The 16,165-nt window shown below is 41.5% G+C and overlaps 1 protein-coding gene across 1 annotated transcript; it reads left to right on the top strand.

Moving 5' to 3' along the window:
- The first annotated feature begins 1,419 nt into the window (after nucleotides 1-1,419).
- LOC139535803 (guanine nucleotide-binding protein G(t) subunit alpha-2-like) lies at nucleotides 1,420-14,859 on the top strand. The gene is made up of 9 exons (XM_071335610.1): nucleotides 1,420-1,608; nucleotides 9,675-9,717; nucleotides 10,084-10,225; nucleotides 10,447-10,604; nucleotides 10,745-10,873; nucleotides 11,044-11,173; nucleotides 13,114-13,267; nucleotides 13,471-13,678; nucleotides 13,952-14,859. The coding sequence occupies exons 1-8, from the start codon at nucleotides 1,491-1,493 to the stop codon at nucleotides 13,659-13,661; spliced, it is 1,065 nt and encodes a 354-aa protein (XP_071191711.1). The 5' UTR covers nucleotides 1,420-1,490; the 3' UTR covers nucleotides 13,662-13,678; nucleotides 13,952-14,859.
- The last annotated feature ends 1,306 nt before the right edge of the window (nucleotides 14,860-16,165 follow it).

Raw genomic sequence — 16,165 nt, 5'->3', positions numbered from 1 at the left:
ACTCTACACTCTGTAAACTGGTCATCTCTGTATACCTGTTGCAAGACCCACTGGTTGAAGCTTATTTATAAAACCCTCTTAGGCCTCACTCCCCCTATCTGAGATACCTACTATAGCCCTCATTCTCCACATTCAACACCCGTTCTGCCAGTCACATTCTGTTAAAGGTCCCCAAAGCACACACATCCCTGGGTCGCTCCTCTTTTCAGTTCGCTGCAGCTAGCGACTGGAACGAGCTATAAAAACAAATCACTCAAACTGGACAGTTTTATCTCCATCTCTTCATTCAAAGACTCAGTCATGGACACTCTTACTGACAGTTCTGGCTGCTTCGCGTGATATATTGTTGTCTCTACCTTCTTGCCTTTGTGCTGTTGTCTGTGCCCAATAATGTTTGTACCATGTTTTGTGCTACTACCATGTTGTTGCTACCGTATTGTTGTGTTGTTCCCATGCTGTGTTGTCATGTGCTGCTGCCATGCTGTGTTGTTGTCTTAGGTCTCTCTTTATGTAGTGTTGTGGTGTCTCTCTTATTGTGATGAGTGTTTGTCCTATATTTATATTTTTAATCCCAGCCCCAGTACCCGCAGGAGGCCTTTTGGTAGGCCATCATTGTAAACACAATTTGTTCTTAACTGACTTGCTTAGTTAAATAAAGGTTTATAAAAAAAAACAAATACCCGATGCTTGGTAAACTCTCCATCCTTCACCAGTAAAGACACAAAGCCAAGGTCTTATGCTGTAGAAATGCCTTAGTGACAAATAGTGTATTTTCATGGCTCAGGTTTGTAAGCCAATTGTCACTTAAAGTCTGGTAAAATCTCAAAGTATTTACAAATCCCTACTGCATAAACAGGACAGAGCACATCATATTGTTTTATTTCTGTGGTTATAAGTTTATTCTAAATGAGAACAAGAACATTATCACACCTGATACCATCTCTTTTTGAGCCATACTTGACAGAGGCTGGGAGAGCTAAACTGTGCAAGAGGTAGAGAAAGTCAACTTTGAACACCCAGACCATTGAGCTATAAAAAACAGACCTTCTCTATTTCTAATCCACCCATCTCTTTCTAAACCCTATGGCGTTTGCTTTTTTTACCCTTCACTTTTGCCCTCTGCTTCATCCTAATTGGATCTAATGGTTCCCATGGGAACGCCAGAAAAAGCCCTGCCCAATCCCAACCTGATTTCAAGATGTCAGGTTTAACGTAGGGGAATAAGGGAGGGCTAACACCAGAGAGAAGACAGCTTCCCTTAGTCCCCAAGCAGTGATTGTCCGACTGCGTGCCAGCATACATCTCCAGAGTCCTCTTCCTCCATCCACCAACCCCTGACTGAGGCCAGGACCCCTTGTTCCCAGCCCCCACCTCTGCCCTCCTTTGTGCCTGTCTCCCAGTGCACCCCTCAGACGGCGGGAGCGGACGGCCGCATATCCGTACCACACAGGATCTTGACTTGAAGGAGTGAGAAAGATCCAAAGTTCAAAATGGGAGCTGGGGGAAGTGTCGAAGACAAGGCATTAGCCGCAAAGTCCAAGGAGCTGGAAAAGCAGCTGGCGGAGGATGCGGACAAAGAAGCCAAGACAGTCAAGCTTCTGCTGCTTGGTAAGGAGCTGTTGTGCCTGTGGGGCCTCTTCTGAAACTTCAGAAAAGTAGAATGGGACCCTCAACTGGCTTATGGTCTGTCAGGCATAGACCATAGCAGTGTCTGATGCAAACAATCAGGATAAGCATCATCTTCTTAAAAAACTGAAAGAAAGATATTGGTTGAATATTATGCAACTATGTGCCCTGATCTTTGAGAAATTTTAGAGTCAAACAGTTTTTGTTCTTGTCAAAGTTAGGGGGCATTGTATTGGAAATTGCACAGCAATGAAAGGCATAAATAGTTTAAGTTTACATCATGTAAAAAAATAAAATAAAAAAATAGGTTTTTGCAATGAGCAGCCATGCCAACCTGAATGACCTTAAGCATCAGCCATATCCAACCTCTGTATGAGCTTACGTATTAGATAAGATGGACGTTAGTAGGTTACACTGAGTTGTTGTGAATTCTTCATCACTTTGATATGGTAACTTGATCGATGGCGCTTGTTGCTCAAGGTCCTTCTGGAACATTCAATGTAGCTAAAAAATATAATTTTGTTCAATGTAATGAGCTTTTCCAATTGTTTAACACTTCCAGATTTATGGAAACTTGCCAGTGCTGAAATGGTCCATTCAAAAACAGGCTAAACTTATTAGGCCTACTCAATCAGGATGCTAGCATTGATCCTGATATCTAGCCTCAGTTATATATGACAAGAGCTTAACGGTAATCTGTTATATATTACATTGGTGTTCTGCCTTTGCACATTCAACGTGAATGTGAATTGGCATGTCACTGTAAAACGGCCTGGATGTAAACAGATAAGCATGTCACGCTGAAAGTAGCTTACATTAAATCAGATAAGTCCAAGAGTGACTGCTTCTGTTACCTCAAGACTGAAATGAGAAATCGTAGAACTTGTGGGGTCAGAGGTGTTAGAAAACACCATAATAAAAGGCAATACCATTTCCCTTGATTGAAACAACAAATTCTCTCAATGACAATCTGTGTGACAGTCGTTACTGTAGTATGGGGTCATTTCAATGTTTCTCAGCAACCATAAGGTTGATAGCTGAGCATTGTTTTTTAAGTTCTCCTGAAATGGAACGTGTTGATTCATAACTACTAGAAGGGAAGTTGTCAGTCTGTTTCTATATTAGCTACTTCAATAGATATTAGACTCTGAGAAAAGTCTGTAAAGTAGAACATCTGGAACACTACCTAGCAGGGAATCAGATTAGTGTTAATGTTTGGCTCTGAGAGGATTTAGAAGAGCCCTATATTGTCTTCATAGGTTATGAAAACAGGGTTATATGACTGTCTGTAGAAGTGGCAACAGTTATGAATGTTGACATATCAGCAGCATGTGTCTGAATACGGTATGTAAAACAATGAGCAGTAGATGTGTCATGAGCTCTGGGTATAAATAGCTTTGTGAGGGTTCAGGGGCAGGATTTAGTCAGCCTTTCCCATAGGATCATAGTAACCCAATTATGCTTCCTTTCCTGCTACTTAGACTCCCTGTAATAATTTCCCTAGCACAGGGTTACATCATGGCCTACAACATGCATCATCAAATGCTAAGTAGTCATCTCACATGGCAAAAAGCAAGGGCCAATGACACAAGTTAATTGACAATAACAAGGGACAAATAGAGATGCTGATCAATACAGCAATTATGAAAAGCCAAATGCAACAGGTAAAAATCCACTAAAAGTTTGCAGACAATAGGGTCAACATTAGAAGACTACCAGAGAAACTCAGAAGGGTCAACCATCAGAGTAATCAGGGCCAGCAGCAACAAAAGCTTATTAGGATCAATTGACAGGAACAAATTACTATCTGGGCCATAGATCATCATATTATCAACATTCATTTACAATAATGGAGACACTTTCATTTAAAAAAGATCAAATGTGCAGATGTAACATCTTGTAAACCATAACCCCTGTCTCACCTGTCTACACCTCTCACTAACAGTAAATGGGAGGAGAGAAATTGTCATGTTTAAGGCACCAAAAATGGCATACTTTCCCCTGTTGGTATGAGGTTTTGGTGGTTATGATAACCATATTGTAGTAGTTATTGTCCATATTTTAAACTAAATAACTATATTGTAGTAGTTATTGTCCATATTTTAAACTAAACCAATGAAATGCAGTGACAGCTGAAGGAATTGGTCAAATATTGACACATTGCAAAACTGAAGACGTGAAATGACCCACAATCCAGTTGGTAGTACTGCAGCCAAAGAGTGAGTTGAGGCTTTGTGGATGAAGAGCAGCAATTAACAGCCATTAATCCTTGTGTCTCCTGCTGCTCCTGCAGAACACAACACAGATGCTGCAAAGCCAATTCTCTGACAGAGTAACAATTAGGCTACTAAAGACAAAGTTGTTCTGTATTCTGAATGAAATGTAGGTAAATCATCCCTATCAATTTTGTCATAGTCAACAAAATGCTGTCAGAGCTTAGTGTATGATATTTACAGTACCTTCAGAAATGATTCACCCCTAACGCGGATGACACTAGGCCAATTGTGCGTTGCCCTATGGGACTCCTGATCACGGCCGGTTGTGATACAGCCCGGGATCGAACCAGGGTCTGTAGTGATGCCTCTAGCTCTGAGATGCAGTGCCTACACCGCTGCACCACTCAGGAGCCTGAAAGTCTTGAGTCAATAAGTATTCAACCCCTTTGTTATGGCAAGCCTAAATAAGTTCAGGATAAAAAATGTGCTTAAGTCACATAAGTTGCATGGACTCACTGTGCAATAATAGTGTTTAACATTATTTTTTAATGACTACCTCATCTCAGTACCACACACATACAATGATCTGTAAGATCCCTCAGTCGAGCAGTGAATTTCAAACACAGATTCAACCACAAAGACCAAGGAGGTTTACCAATGCCTCACAAAGAAGGGCACTTATTGGTAGATAAAAAACAAAAGAAAGCAGACATTGAATGTTCCTGAGTGGACTACTTACAGTTTTCAATTAAATTGGCATTAAAATCGATGGAAAGACTTAAAAATGGCTCTCTAGCAATGATCAATAGGCCGTCATTGTAAATAAAAATGTGTTCTTAATTGACTTGCCTAGTTAAATAAATAAAATCAACAACCAACATGATCGAGTTTGAAGAATTAAACAAATAATAATGTGCAAATATTGTACAATCCAAGTGTCCAAAACTTTTAGAGACTTACCCAGGAAGACTCACAGCTGTAATCGCTGCCAAAGGGGTTTCTAACGTGTATTGACTCAGGGGTGTGAATACGTATTTAAATGAGATACACAACAAAAGTATATGGACACCCATTCAAATTAGTGGATTCGGCTATTTCAGCCACACCCGTTGCTGACAGGTGTATAATATCGAGCACAACGCCATGCAATCTCCATAGACAAACACTGGCAGTAGAATGGTCCGTACTGAAGAGCTCAGTGACTTTCAACGTGGTACCATCATAGGATGCCACCTTTCCAACAAGTCAGTTCGTCAAATTTGGGCCCTGCTAGAGCTTCCCTGGTCAACTGTAAGTGCTGTTATTGTGAAGTGGAAACGTCTAGGAACAACTACGGCTCAGCCGCAAAATGGTAGGCCACACAAGCTCACAGAACAGGAACGCCAAATGCTGAAGTGTGTAACACGTAAACATCGTCTGTCCTCGATTGCAACACTGACTACCGAGTTCCAAACTGCCTCTTGAAGCAATGTCAGCACAATAACTGTTAGTCAGGAGCTTCATGAAATGGGTTTCCATGGCTAACAGCCGCATACGAGCCTAAGATCACCATGTGCAATGCCAAGCCTCGGCTGGAGTGGTGTAAAGCTCGCCGCCATTGGACTCTGGAGCAGTGGAAACGCGTTCTCTGGAGTGATGAATCACGCTTCACCACCTGGCAGTCCGACGGACAAATCTGGGTTTGGTGGATGCCAGAAGAACGCTACCTGCCCGAATGTATAGTGCCAACTGTAAAGTTTGGTGGAGGAGGAATAATGGTCTGGGGCTGTTTTTCATGGTTCTGACTAGACTCCTTAGTTCCAATGAAGAGAAATCTTAACGCTACAGCATACAATGACATTCTAGACGATTCTGCGCTTCCAACTTTGTGGCAACAGTTTGGGGAAGGCCATTTCCAGTTTCAGCATTACAATGCCCCCGTGCACAAAGCGAGGTCCATACAGAAATGGTTTGTCGAGATCGGTGTGGAAGAACTTGACTGGCCTGCGCAGGGCCCTGACCTCAACCCCATTGGACACCTTTGGGATGAATTTGAACACCAACTGCGAGCCAGGCCTCATCGCCCAACATCAGTGCCCGACCTCACTAATGCTTTTGTGACTGAATGGAAGCAAGTCCCCGCAGCAATGGTCGAACATCTAATGGAAAGCCTCCCCAGGAGTGGAGGCTGTTATAGCAGCAAAGGGGGGACATCCCATATTAATGCCAATGATTTTGGAATGAGATTTTTGACGAGCAGGTGTCCATATACAGTTGAAGTCAGAAGTTTACATACACCTTAGCCAAATACATTTAAACTCAGTTTTTCACAATTCCTGACATTTAATACTGGTAAAAAATTCCCTGTCTTAGGTCAGTTAGGATCACCACTTTATTTTAAGAATGTGAAATGTCAGAATAATAGTAGAGAGAATGATTTATTTCAGCTTTTATTTCTTTCATCACATTCCCAGTGGGTCCAAAGTTTACATGCACTCAATTAGTATTTGGTATCATTGCCTTTAAATTGTTTAACTTGGATCAAATGTTTCGGGTATCCTTCCACAAGCTTCTCACAATAAGTTGGGTGAATTTTGGCCCATTCCTCCTGACAGAGCTGGTGTAACTGAGTCAGGTTTGTAGGCCTCCTTGCTCGCACACGCTATTTCAGTTCTGCCCACAAATTTTCTATAGGATTGAGTTCAGGGCTTTGTGATGGCCACTCCAATACCTTGCATTTGTTGTCCTTAAGCCATTTTGCCACAACTTTGGAAGTATGCTTGGGGTCATTGTCCATTTGGAAGACCCATTTGTGACCAAGCTTTAACTTCATGACTGATGTATTGAGATGTTGCTTCAATATATCCACCTAATTTTCCTTTCCTCATGATGCCATCTATTTTGTGAAGTGCACCAGTCCCTGCTGTAGCAAAGCACCCCCTCAACATGATGCTGCCACCCCCGTGCTTCACGGTTGGGATGATGTTCTTCGGCAGTGGCTTCTTCCTTGCTGAGCGGCCTTTCAGGTTATGTCGATAAAGGACTCGTTTTACTATGGATATAGATACTTTTGTACTTGTTTCCTCCAGCATCTTCACAAGGTCCTTTGCTGTTGTTCTTGGATTGATTTGAACTTTTCGCACCAAAGTACGTTCATCTCTAGGAGACAGAACGCGTCTCCTTCCTGAGCGGTATGACGGCTGCGTGGTCCCATGGTGTTTATACTTGCGTACTATTGTTTGTACAGATGAACGTGGAACCTTCAGGCGTTTGTAAATTGCTCCCAAGGATTAACCAGACTTGTGGAGGTCTACAGTTTTTTTCTGAGGTCTTGGCTGATTTCTTTTGATTTTCCAATGATGTCAAGCAAAGAGGCACTGAGTTTGAAGGTAGGCCTTGAAATACATCCCCAGGTACATCTCCAATTGACTCAAATTATGTCACTTAGCCTATCAGAAGCTTCTGAAGCCATGCTTCTACACCTGCATTGCTTGCTGTTTGGGGTTTTAGGCTGGGTTTCTGCACAGCACTTTGAGATATCAGCTGATGTAAGAAGGGCTATATAAATAAATTTGATTTGATATAATATTCTGGAATTTTCCAAGCTGTTTAAGGCATTGTCAATTTAGTGTATGTAAACTTCTGACCCACTGGAATTGTGATACAGTGAATTATAAGTGAAATAATCTGTCTGTAAACAATTGTTGGAAAAATGACTTGTGTCATGCACAAAGTAGATGTCCAAAACCGACTTGACAAAACTATAGTTTGTTAACAAGAAATTTGTGGAGTGGTTGAAAAATGAGTTTTAATGACTCCAACCTAAGTGTATGTAAACTTCCAACTTCAACTGTAAGTGTATTTCTCTATTTAATTTTCTATAAATTAGCCAACATTTCTAACAACATATTTTCACTTTGTTATTATGGGGTATTGTGTGTAGATGGGTGAGAAAAAACATCAATTTAATCCATGTTGAATTCAGGCTGTAACACAACAACATGAGGAATAAGTCAATGGATATGAATACTTTCTGAAGGCACTGTATCTGGGGTACAAGAACAGTAACTACTCACCTCTTGCTTTAAAAAAATTAAAAAGCAATTGAACTTGGCAGAATGCAATGCTCCATAACCAATGCCATCTTCTGGTTGCATCAGGTATCAATGACATGTCAGAATTTACAGTATTATTAGGCCAACAGTTTCCTTCTGTGTTAGCCCATTATAGTCTTCTCTTCACCAGGAGGTAGGGGTTCAACAGTTGGGTTTGAGCTTAAACCTGGTCTCTGTTTTTATCTAAAGTAGTGTTAAAACAAGAGATTGCTAGGGAAGTTCTTTATGGGATGAAAATACCAAAACATTTCTTTTGGGGCAACATGGACCCTCAAGATACCATCAAAACAATGATGAAGTCAGAGAAGCAATTGTTTACAGCCATTTGGCACAAATAGAGCATGGATTAGTGGAGACGTGTTGCAGAGACAGGCTTCTGGTTAATACCTTAAAACTTTACCTTCACATTAGTAAGAGAAACAGCAGCAACAGAGGGCAGAGGTAAACCAATCATCCTACAGAAATGAAAAAGTTGTGATAACTGACATGTCAAGAAGACAGGGGAATGAGACAATGGATGACATTGCCAGATGACACTGGTGCAACCACTGACAACTATGGATTGAGAAAATGGGAAACTCAGGCAAAAATTGGCCCATGCATGGAGAAATAGGCCTGCACATGGGAAAATAAGTCAAAGGCATGGAGAAATGGGCTTGTGCACACTTACCTTAAGAGATAACAACCTACTTGTGGAGAGCATGAAGAAATAGGTCTACGTTTGGAGGAATGGCTTTATTCAGGAATATCAGGCCTGCCTTCGGGAAAATAAACCTATGCATGGAGATATGAGATGGGGAAATAGGGGTATTATGGAGACAGCCCAGTCACCCCAGCCTATCTAGGTAGCCCTCTCGCCTACCTTCATGGATAAGAATCAAAGGAGAGAAGGACACACTATCCCAGGAACTTTTTAGAGTGACACAAACTCACGATTCCTCATGAACTGACGTCTTCCTAGTGACGTCTTTACATATCGGCCGATCCTCTGAGAGACCTTTCATTCAACCCCAGGCCTCCTTACCCAAGGCTTCTCAAATCCCATCCATTTAGCCCTGAGCTAATAAGAACGCTGGTCTCTGCTAAACCATTGGGACAGATGTCAATCACATTAGCTAGCCATAAACCCTTTCATGTGCCCATTTCCAAATAGTCAGGAATCCTAGATGGCCCCCTTGAGGTGGCGTGTGGAACAACAAATCCCCTGGTGGTGACAGTCTTGTTTGATATAAGCCCAGAGGGAAATTAGCTTACTGGTATTATGACATACAACTTCACTGCTCAGACCAGTCTGCCCTATGGCCCAGTACTTGTTTATTATTTTCCAATTGCTCTGTTACTGTTAACCCCCCGCTAAGTATGTTGTTACAATGGGAAGTATCCCATAAGATGTGTCTATAACCAAACTCATTGTACAAATGCAACAACAACATGCAGAAACAAAGCTAAACAGAAGGTCATAATATAACAGCAGTGAAATAACTACAACTGTAACTACTGCAACACCACCGAATGCTTGTCATGTTGTGTGTCTCAGAGGACTGGATCTGTGCCAGTGGAGGGGATGGGCAACTGCTGAGCTTCCTCTTTCACTATGTGCTGTCATTATACATCTCTTTGCATAGGTCATGTTTTGGCCCTCAGGTTCTCTTTAACCAACTACAGGGTGAATGAGGATGATGTGTTTGTACATGGGAAAGCCATTGTAACATATCTACTTCTTCTTTTGTTTTACCAGGTGCTGGTGAGTCTGGGAAGAGCACAATTGTCAAGCAGATGAAGTGAGTATAACAAAACAAACACCGTTGACATTGCATGTCATTCTTCCTCCCTCCTAAAGCACATGCAACCAAACCTTGTCCATACACTTTACCATCACTCTAAAAGGTGTGAATTGGGTGTTCAATAAGATGGACTAAGTTTATGGCTCATAATCATATGGGAAAACAAAATGGACCATGATAGAATAAATTGTGGCAGCTACAATTGACATATACCCTGATGACTACTGAACAAAACAGTTGCTGCAGAATGACTAGTACTAGTTCTTCTGGCCAATAATGGTTGTTGGTAGCATTGTATAATGTCAGTTGTATTTTAAACTGTAATTACAATTCTAACTGTTTTCTTCCTCTTGTGTTGGGTAGAATTCTCCATCAAGGTGGTTATACCAAAGAAGAACAATTGGAGTTCAGGGCGATCATCTATGGTAACATCCTGCAGTCTGCTCTGGCCATTATCAGAGGCATGGAGATGTTGTCCATTGACTTTGGATCACCAAAGGGATCTGTGAGTCCCACCCTGCGTCTCTAACCCTTCTGGTCCACCAAATAGGCCCTCAATGACACACACTGATAGACATTGAGATACCAGCAGAAGTTTCAGTAGTTGCACATGTTATTCAAATAGAAATAGCAACACTACATTGTTAGCTTAGCTAATTACCGTACAATGGAATGACATTTACATTTTAGTAGCAGTAAAACTCACCAGTTGACTTCATGGTGTAGGAAGACGGGCAGAAGCTGTCCAACCTGTCAGACTCCATTGAAGAGGGCTCAATGCCCCCTGAGCTGGCTGATGTCATCAAGAGGCTCTGGAGTGACAGTGGTGTCCAGGCCTCCTTCGAGAGAGCAGCTGAGTACCAGCTCAACGACTCAGCTGGCTAGTGAGTGTAACAGCAACTGTTAGTCTGTTATGACAGTCATATCATTCTCATGACAGTTCAGGTCATATCTTTGTTGGTGAGCATGATTATGTTCTATATGGGGGTGTGAATGTATGCTAAACTGAAATCTCGCTCAACAGTTATCTTGGAGAATTGGACAGAATCACAAAGTCTGATTACCTGCCCAACGAGCAGGATGTGCTGCGTTCTCGAGTCAAGACCACCGGTATCATCGAGGAGCAGTTCTCCTGCAAAGAGCTGCACTTCAGGTGAGGGAATATTAGTCAAACAAGGGAGACCACAAAGGGCCAAAAATGGTCTCCCATAAATCCTTGCATGTTCATTCCATTTCCTTTGGGTTGTGATTTTACACAATCGTTGATTATCTCTTTACAGTCATATCTAACATCTCCCTTCTTTAACCCATCCCCTCTGACAGGATGTTCGATGTGGGCGGCCAGCGGTCGGAGAGAAAGAAGTGGATCCATTGTTTTGAGGGTGTAACCTGCATCATCTTCTGCGGAGCCCTCAGTGCTTATGACATGGTGCTTGTAGAGGACGATGAAGTGGTGGGTTTGGCTTTACAGTTGACCTCTGATAGTTCCACTAGTTTGTCACAGTTGTGATTTTCTATATCGAGACAGAACGCCTCTATGTGGCCCTTTTAGTCCAAATGTTGTACTTTTGTACTGTTTACTTGGATTTCTCTTTTTTGTACTGTGATCCATTTAGTAAGATTGAAAGAGCATCAGAAGTTCTGATTCTAACTGAAGGGTATTTTCTCCAGTCTGACATCAAGTAAACAATGGATTATTCAGTCACAAGTTTACAGAACCCTACCAGCCCATCACATGTTAAACTCCCCAAGGACATAGCTCAGATGACTATACAATATGAATTCTCAATCGCCTCACAGTCCTGTACCTGATACCATCACCCCAGTTCAAGCACAGAAGACATGTAGAGTTGTGTTTGTGTGCTTGCCAAAGGCCCAAAATAGGAAATTAGATCATCTCTTTGGTTTAGAGCAGGTGTGTAAAACTAATTCCATGAATGGCCTAGTGTCTGCAGGTTTTTGTTTTTTCATTTCAATTAAGACCTAGACAACCAGGTGAGGGGAGTTCCTTTCTAATTAGTGACCTTAATTAATCACCCAAGAACGAAAACCCATAGAACCCGTGGAACGAAAACCCGTAGACACTCGGCCTTCCGTGGAATGAGTTTGGCACATGTGGTTAAGAGTATATACTAAACAAAAATACAAACGCATGTAAAGTGTTGGTCTCATATTTCATGAGCTGAAATAAAAGATCCCAGAAATGTTCCAAATGCACAAAAAGCTTATTTCTCTAAAAAATAATTGCACAAATTTGTTTACACCCGTTAGTAAGCGTTTCTCCTTTGCCAGATAATCTATCCACCTAACAGGTGTGGCATATCAAGAACCTGATTTAACAGCATGATCATTACACAGGTGCACCTTGTGCTGGGGACAATAAAAAGCCAATCTAAAATGTGCAGTTTTGTCACACAATACAATGCCACAGATGTCTCAAGTTTAAGTTTTGAGGAAGTGTGCAATTGACATTCTGACTGGAGGAATTTCCACCAGAGCTGTTACCAGAGAATTGAATGTTCAACGTCTTTTCATTGAATTGGCAGTACGTCTAACCGGCCTCACAGCCGCAGACCACTTGTATGGTGTCTTGTGGGCAAGCGGTTTGCTGAGGTAAAGGTTGTGAACAGAGTGCCCCATGGTTGCGGTGGGGTTATGGTATGGGCAGGCATAAGCTACGGACAACGAACACAATTGCCTTTTATCAATGGCAATTTAAATGCAGAGATACCATGGCTAGATCCTGAGGCCCATTGTCATTCATGCCATTCATCTGCCACCATCACCTCATATTTCAGCAAGATAATGCACGGCCCCATGTCGCGAGGATCTGTACACAATTCCTGGAAGCTGAAAATGGCCCAGTTCTTCTATGGCCTGCATACTCACCAGACACATCACCCATTGAGCATGTTAGGAATGCTCTGGATCGACGTGTATGACAGAGTGTTCCAGTTCCCGCCAAAATCCAGCAACTTCGCACAGCCATTGAAGAGGAGTGGGACAACATTCAACAGGCCACAATCAACAACCTGATCAACTCTATGCGAAGGAGATGTGTTGCGCTGCATGAGGCAAATGGTAGTCGCACCAGTTACTGACTGGTTCTCTGATCCACGCCCCTACCTTTTTTTTAAGGTATCTGTGACCAACAGATGCATATCTGTATTCCCAGTCATGTGAAATCCATAGATTAGATCCTAGTGCATTTATTTCAATTGACTGATTTCCTTATGAACTGTATCTTAGTAAAATCTTTGAAATTGTTGCATGTTGTGTTTATATTTTTGTTCGGTATAGTTAGCATACTAATCTAGCATGAGTGAGGATTGATGAAAGAAACTTTGAGATTGTTGCCACTTAACCTAACCCTCTTCTTCCTTTTCTCCACAGAACCGTATGCATGAGTCTCTCCACCTGTTCAACAGTATCTGTAACCACAGGTTCTTCGCCACCACCTCCATCGTACTCTTCCTCAACAAGAAGGACCTCTTCGAGGAGAAGATCAAGAAGGTCCACCTCAGCATCTGCTTCCCAGACTACGATGGTAAGAGTAACCCCAAGTATAAACAGCATATTAAAACTGCATGATTTCCCAAGGACAGGAATGATGGAAATGTTTTGTCTTCTACTGCAATATGATGCAGTGGCAAGATACTAGCCAACAGAATAGATACTGTCAACCTCATCACCTACAATAGAAAACAACTGAGAACCGCTTCATGAGCTGCCTGCTTACTCTGCCACTAGGCCCCAACACGTATGATGATGCCAGCGACTACATCAAGAAGCAGTTTGAGGAGCTGAACATGAAGAAGGGTGTCAAAGAAATCTACTCTCACTTGACCTGCGCCACGGACACAAAGAACGTTGAGATTGTGTTCGGAGCCGTGACAGACATCATTATCAAAGAGAACCTAAAATCTTGCGGTCTGTTCTAAGCAGAAACACTAAAAAGGTGCAGTAGTTATCTCTTGTCTGTTCTTGTAACCCAAATTGACACCTAGCCTGTACACATTGACACTTCTAGTAGATTTGGAGGGCTCAGATAATAGACTTGCCTCAGACAGACAAGGTGACATTTTCACCATGTTGGATACACCCATCCAATTCTTTCAGATTTAAAGTGTTTCAAGGGTAGGTGTCGATTTGAAATTCAGCATCTTATTGTTCTTTTATGATTATATGTGGTTATTTTTTCACCTAAATGTTTTGGTTTTCTTCCTCACAGATTTTATTTTCCCCCTCATCCCTTCACTTGGATTCATGGTGAAGTTGAGCAGTAGGAACAGAATGCACAACAGAAGGCTTTGTAATGGCATAAGACTCTTCAGACCCTTCAATTCTAGACTATCCCATCCCTTCCTTCCTAACTCCTGACACCCTAAATGATGAGTAATGAATGCAAACACTAGGGAACAGCACCCACTTTACTCCAAAGGGAGTTAACACACATCATATCCAACAAATCGAACAAAGATGGCAACATGTCCCTCCTGGAGACAATGTGGATGATGATGTCCTTCAGATGGAAATGAGGATAAGAAGTCAGAAGAACAGCAGAATTAACATTTGTATGATATAGGTACTTTGTTATTCTGAATTATTTCTGGTTCTTTATGATGGGTTTGTGTTGAGGAATGTGTCCAAAGCTGCTCAGGACTCCAATTGATAAACTTATGAAATAATATGTTTTGAGGTGATCCATCTTACTCAACATGGTCAGAGTGAAGTCCTTTCCAGTAACATTGCTCTTGCCCCATGATTTATAATGTTTTTATCTAGTTCTAAGTATCTGAAATTAGAACTCTGTTTGGATATGCCTACTGTTTTACACCAGATGTAACACAGTAAAAAAAGATATTTAGCTAATTCCAATTAGTGAGTTCAAATAGCCAGGTCTAAACTGGAATTTAAGTAAAAGTACCCTCAAAACAAGTTAGCAAAGTATTTTGTAAATACAATAGTAGAATAGTGGACCTTATATATTAATATTAAAATATGTATCAAAATGTTCAACATCAGTGACATGTCTAGTGATGTACATGTATATTTCATATTGACTATTGACAATTGAACCTGTAACGCTGACCGGTCTTGCGAAAGATAAGACATTCAAAATAAAGATCGACATAGAAACTGCCATTTCTGCATGTCATCATTCTTTGTATTTTTTTAATCAAGATATGTGATGTGACTTTTAGGCTTTAATTAATGTGTTGTACGAAATAACCCCCATTGTGGTTGAATCGTGTTGTGCTGTCAACCACTGACCCAGAGATACACAATGCCAACAAACACATTTATATGACACTATACAGTGCATTCGGAAAGAATTCAAACCCCTTGACTTTTTGCACATTTTGTTACGTTACAGCCTTATTCTAAAATCTATTTTTTTAAATTCCGCATCAATCTACACACAATACCCCATAATGACAAAGCGAAAACAGGTTTTTTATGTAATTTTTTTTTTTCGTGTGTTGAGATTGTTGTACATCTGTAAGGAACACAGTGGCCTCCTTCATTCTTAAACAGAAGAAGTTTGGAACCACCAAGACTCTTTCTAGAGCTGGCCGCCTGGCCAAACTGAGTAATCGGAGGAGAAAGGCCTTGGTCAGGGAGGTGACCAAGAACCCGATGGTCACTTATTGTCAGAGCTCTAGAGGTTCTCTGTGGATATGGGATAACCTTCCAGAAGGACAACCATCTCTGCAGCACTCCACCAATTAAGCCGTTATGGTAGTGGCCAAGCGGAAGCCACTCCTCAGTAAAAGGCACATGACAGCCCGCTTGGAGTTTGCCAAAAGGCACCTAAAGACTCCCAGGCCATGAGAAACAAGATTCTCTGGTCTGATGAAACCAAGATTGAACTCTTTGGCCTGAATGCCAAGCATCACATCTCAAGGAAATATGACACCATCCCTATGGTGATGCATGGTGGGATGTTTTTCAGCGGCAGGGACTGGGAGACTAGTCAGGATCGAGGGAAAGATTTGGTATTGGTATTTTATTAGGATCCCCATTAGCTGTTGCAAAAGCAGCAGCTACTCTTCCTGGGGTCCACACAAAACATGCAACATAATACAGAATGACATAATAAAGAACATCATTAGACAAGAACAGTTCAAGGACAGAACTAAACTCAGCAAAAAAAGAAACGTCCCTTTTTCAGGACCATGTCTTTCAAAGATAATTCGTAAAAATCCAAATAACTTCACCGATCATCATTGTAAAGGGTTTAAACACTGTTCCCCATGCTTGTTCAATGAAACATAAACAATTAATGAACATGCACCTGTGGAACGGTTGTTAAGACACTAACAGCTTACAGACGTTAGGCAATTAAGATCACAGTTATAAAAATTTAGGACACTGACTCAAAAACACCAAAAGAAAGATGCCCAGGGTCCCTGCTCATCTGCGTGAACGTGCCTTAGGCATG

The sequence above is a fragment of the Salvelinus alpinus genome, chromosome 12 (genome assembly GCF_045679555.1).
Source record: "Salvelinus alpinus chromosome 12, SLU_Salpinus.1, whole genome shotgun sequence".
Classification (NCBI taxonomy): Eukaryota; Metazoa; Chordata; class Actinopteri; order Salmoniformes; family Salmonidae; genus Salvelinus; species Salvelinus alpinus.
The sequence above is the reverse complement of the archived record's forward strand: the minus strand, read 5'-3'. Positions and strand labels throughout refer to the sequence as shown.

Excerpts from the sequence above, each read along its gene's own strand:
- LOC139535803 (XM_071335610.1), top strand. The coding sequence starts at position 1,491 with ATGGGAGCTGGGGGAAGTGTCGAAGACAAGGCATTAGCCGCAAAGTCC. Across the intron at positions 9,718-10,083 it reads ACAATTGTCAAGCAGATGAA|AATTCTCCATCAAGGTGGTT; the intron begins GTGAGTATAACA and ends TGTGTTGGGTAG. Across the intron at positions 10,605-10,744 it reads CTCAACGACTCAGCTGGCTA|TTATCTTGGAGAATTGGACA; the intron begins GTGAGTGTAACA and ends CTCGCTCAACAG.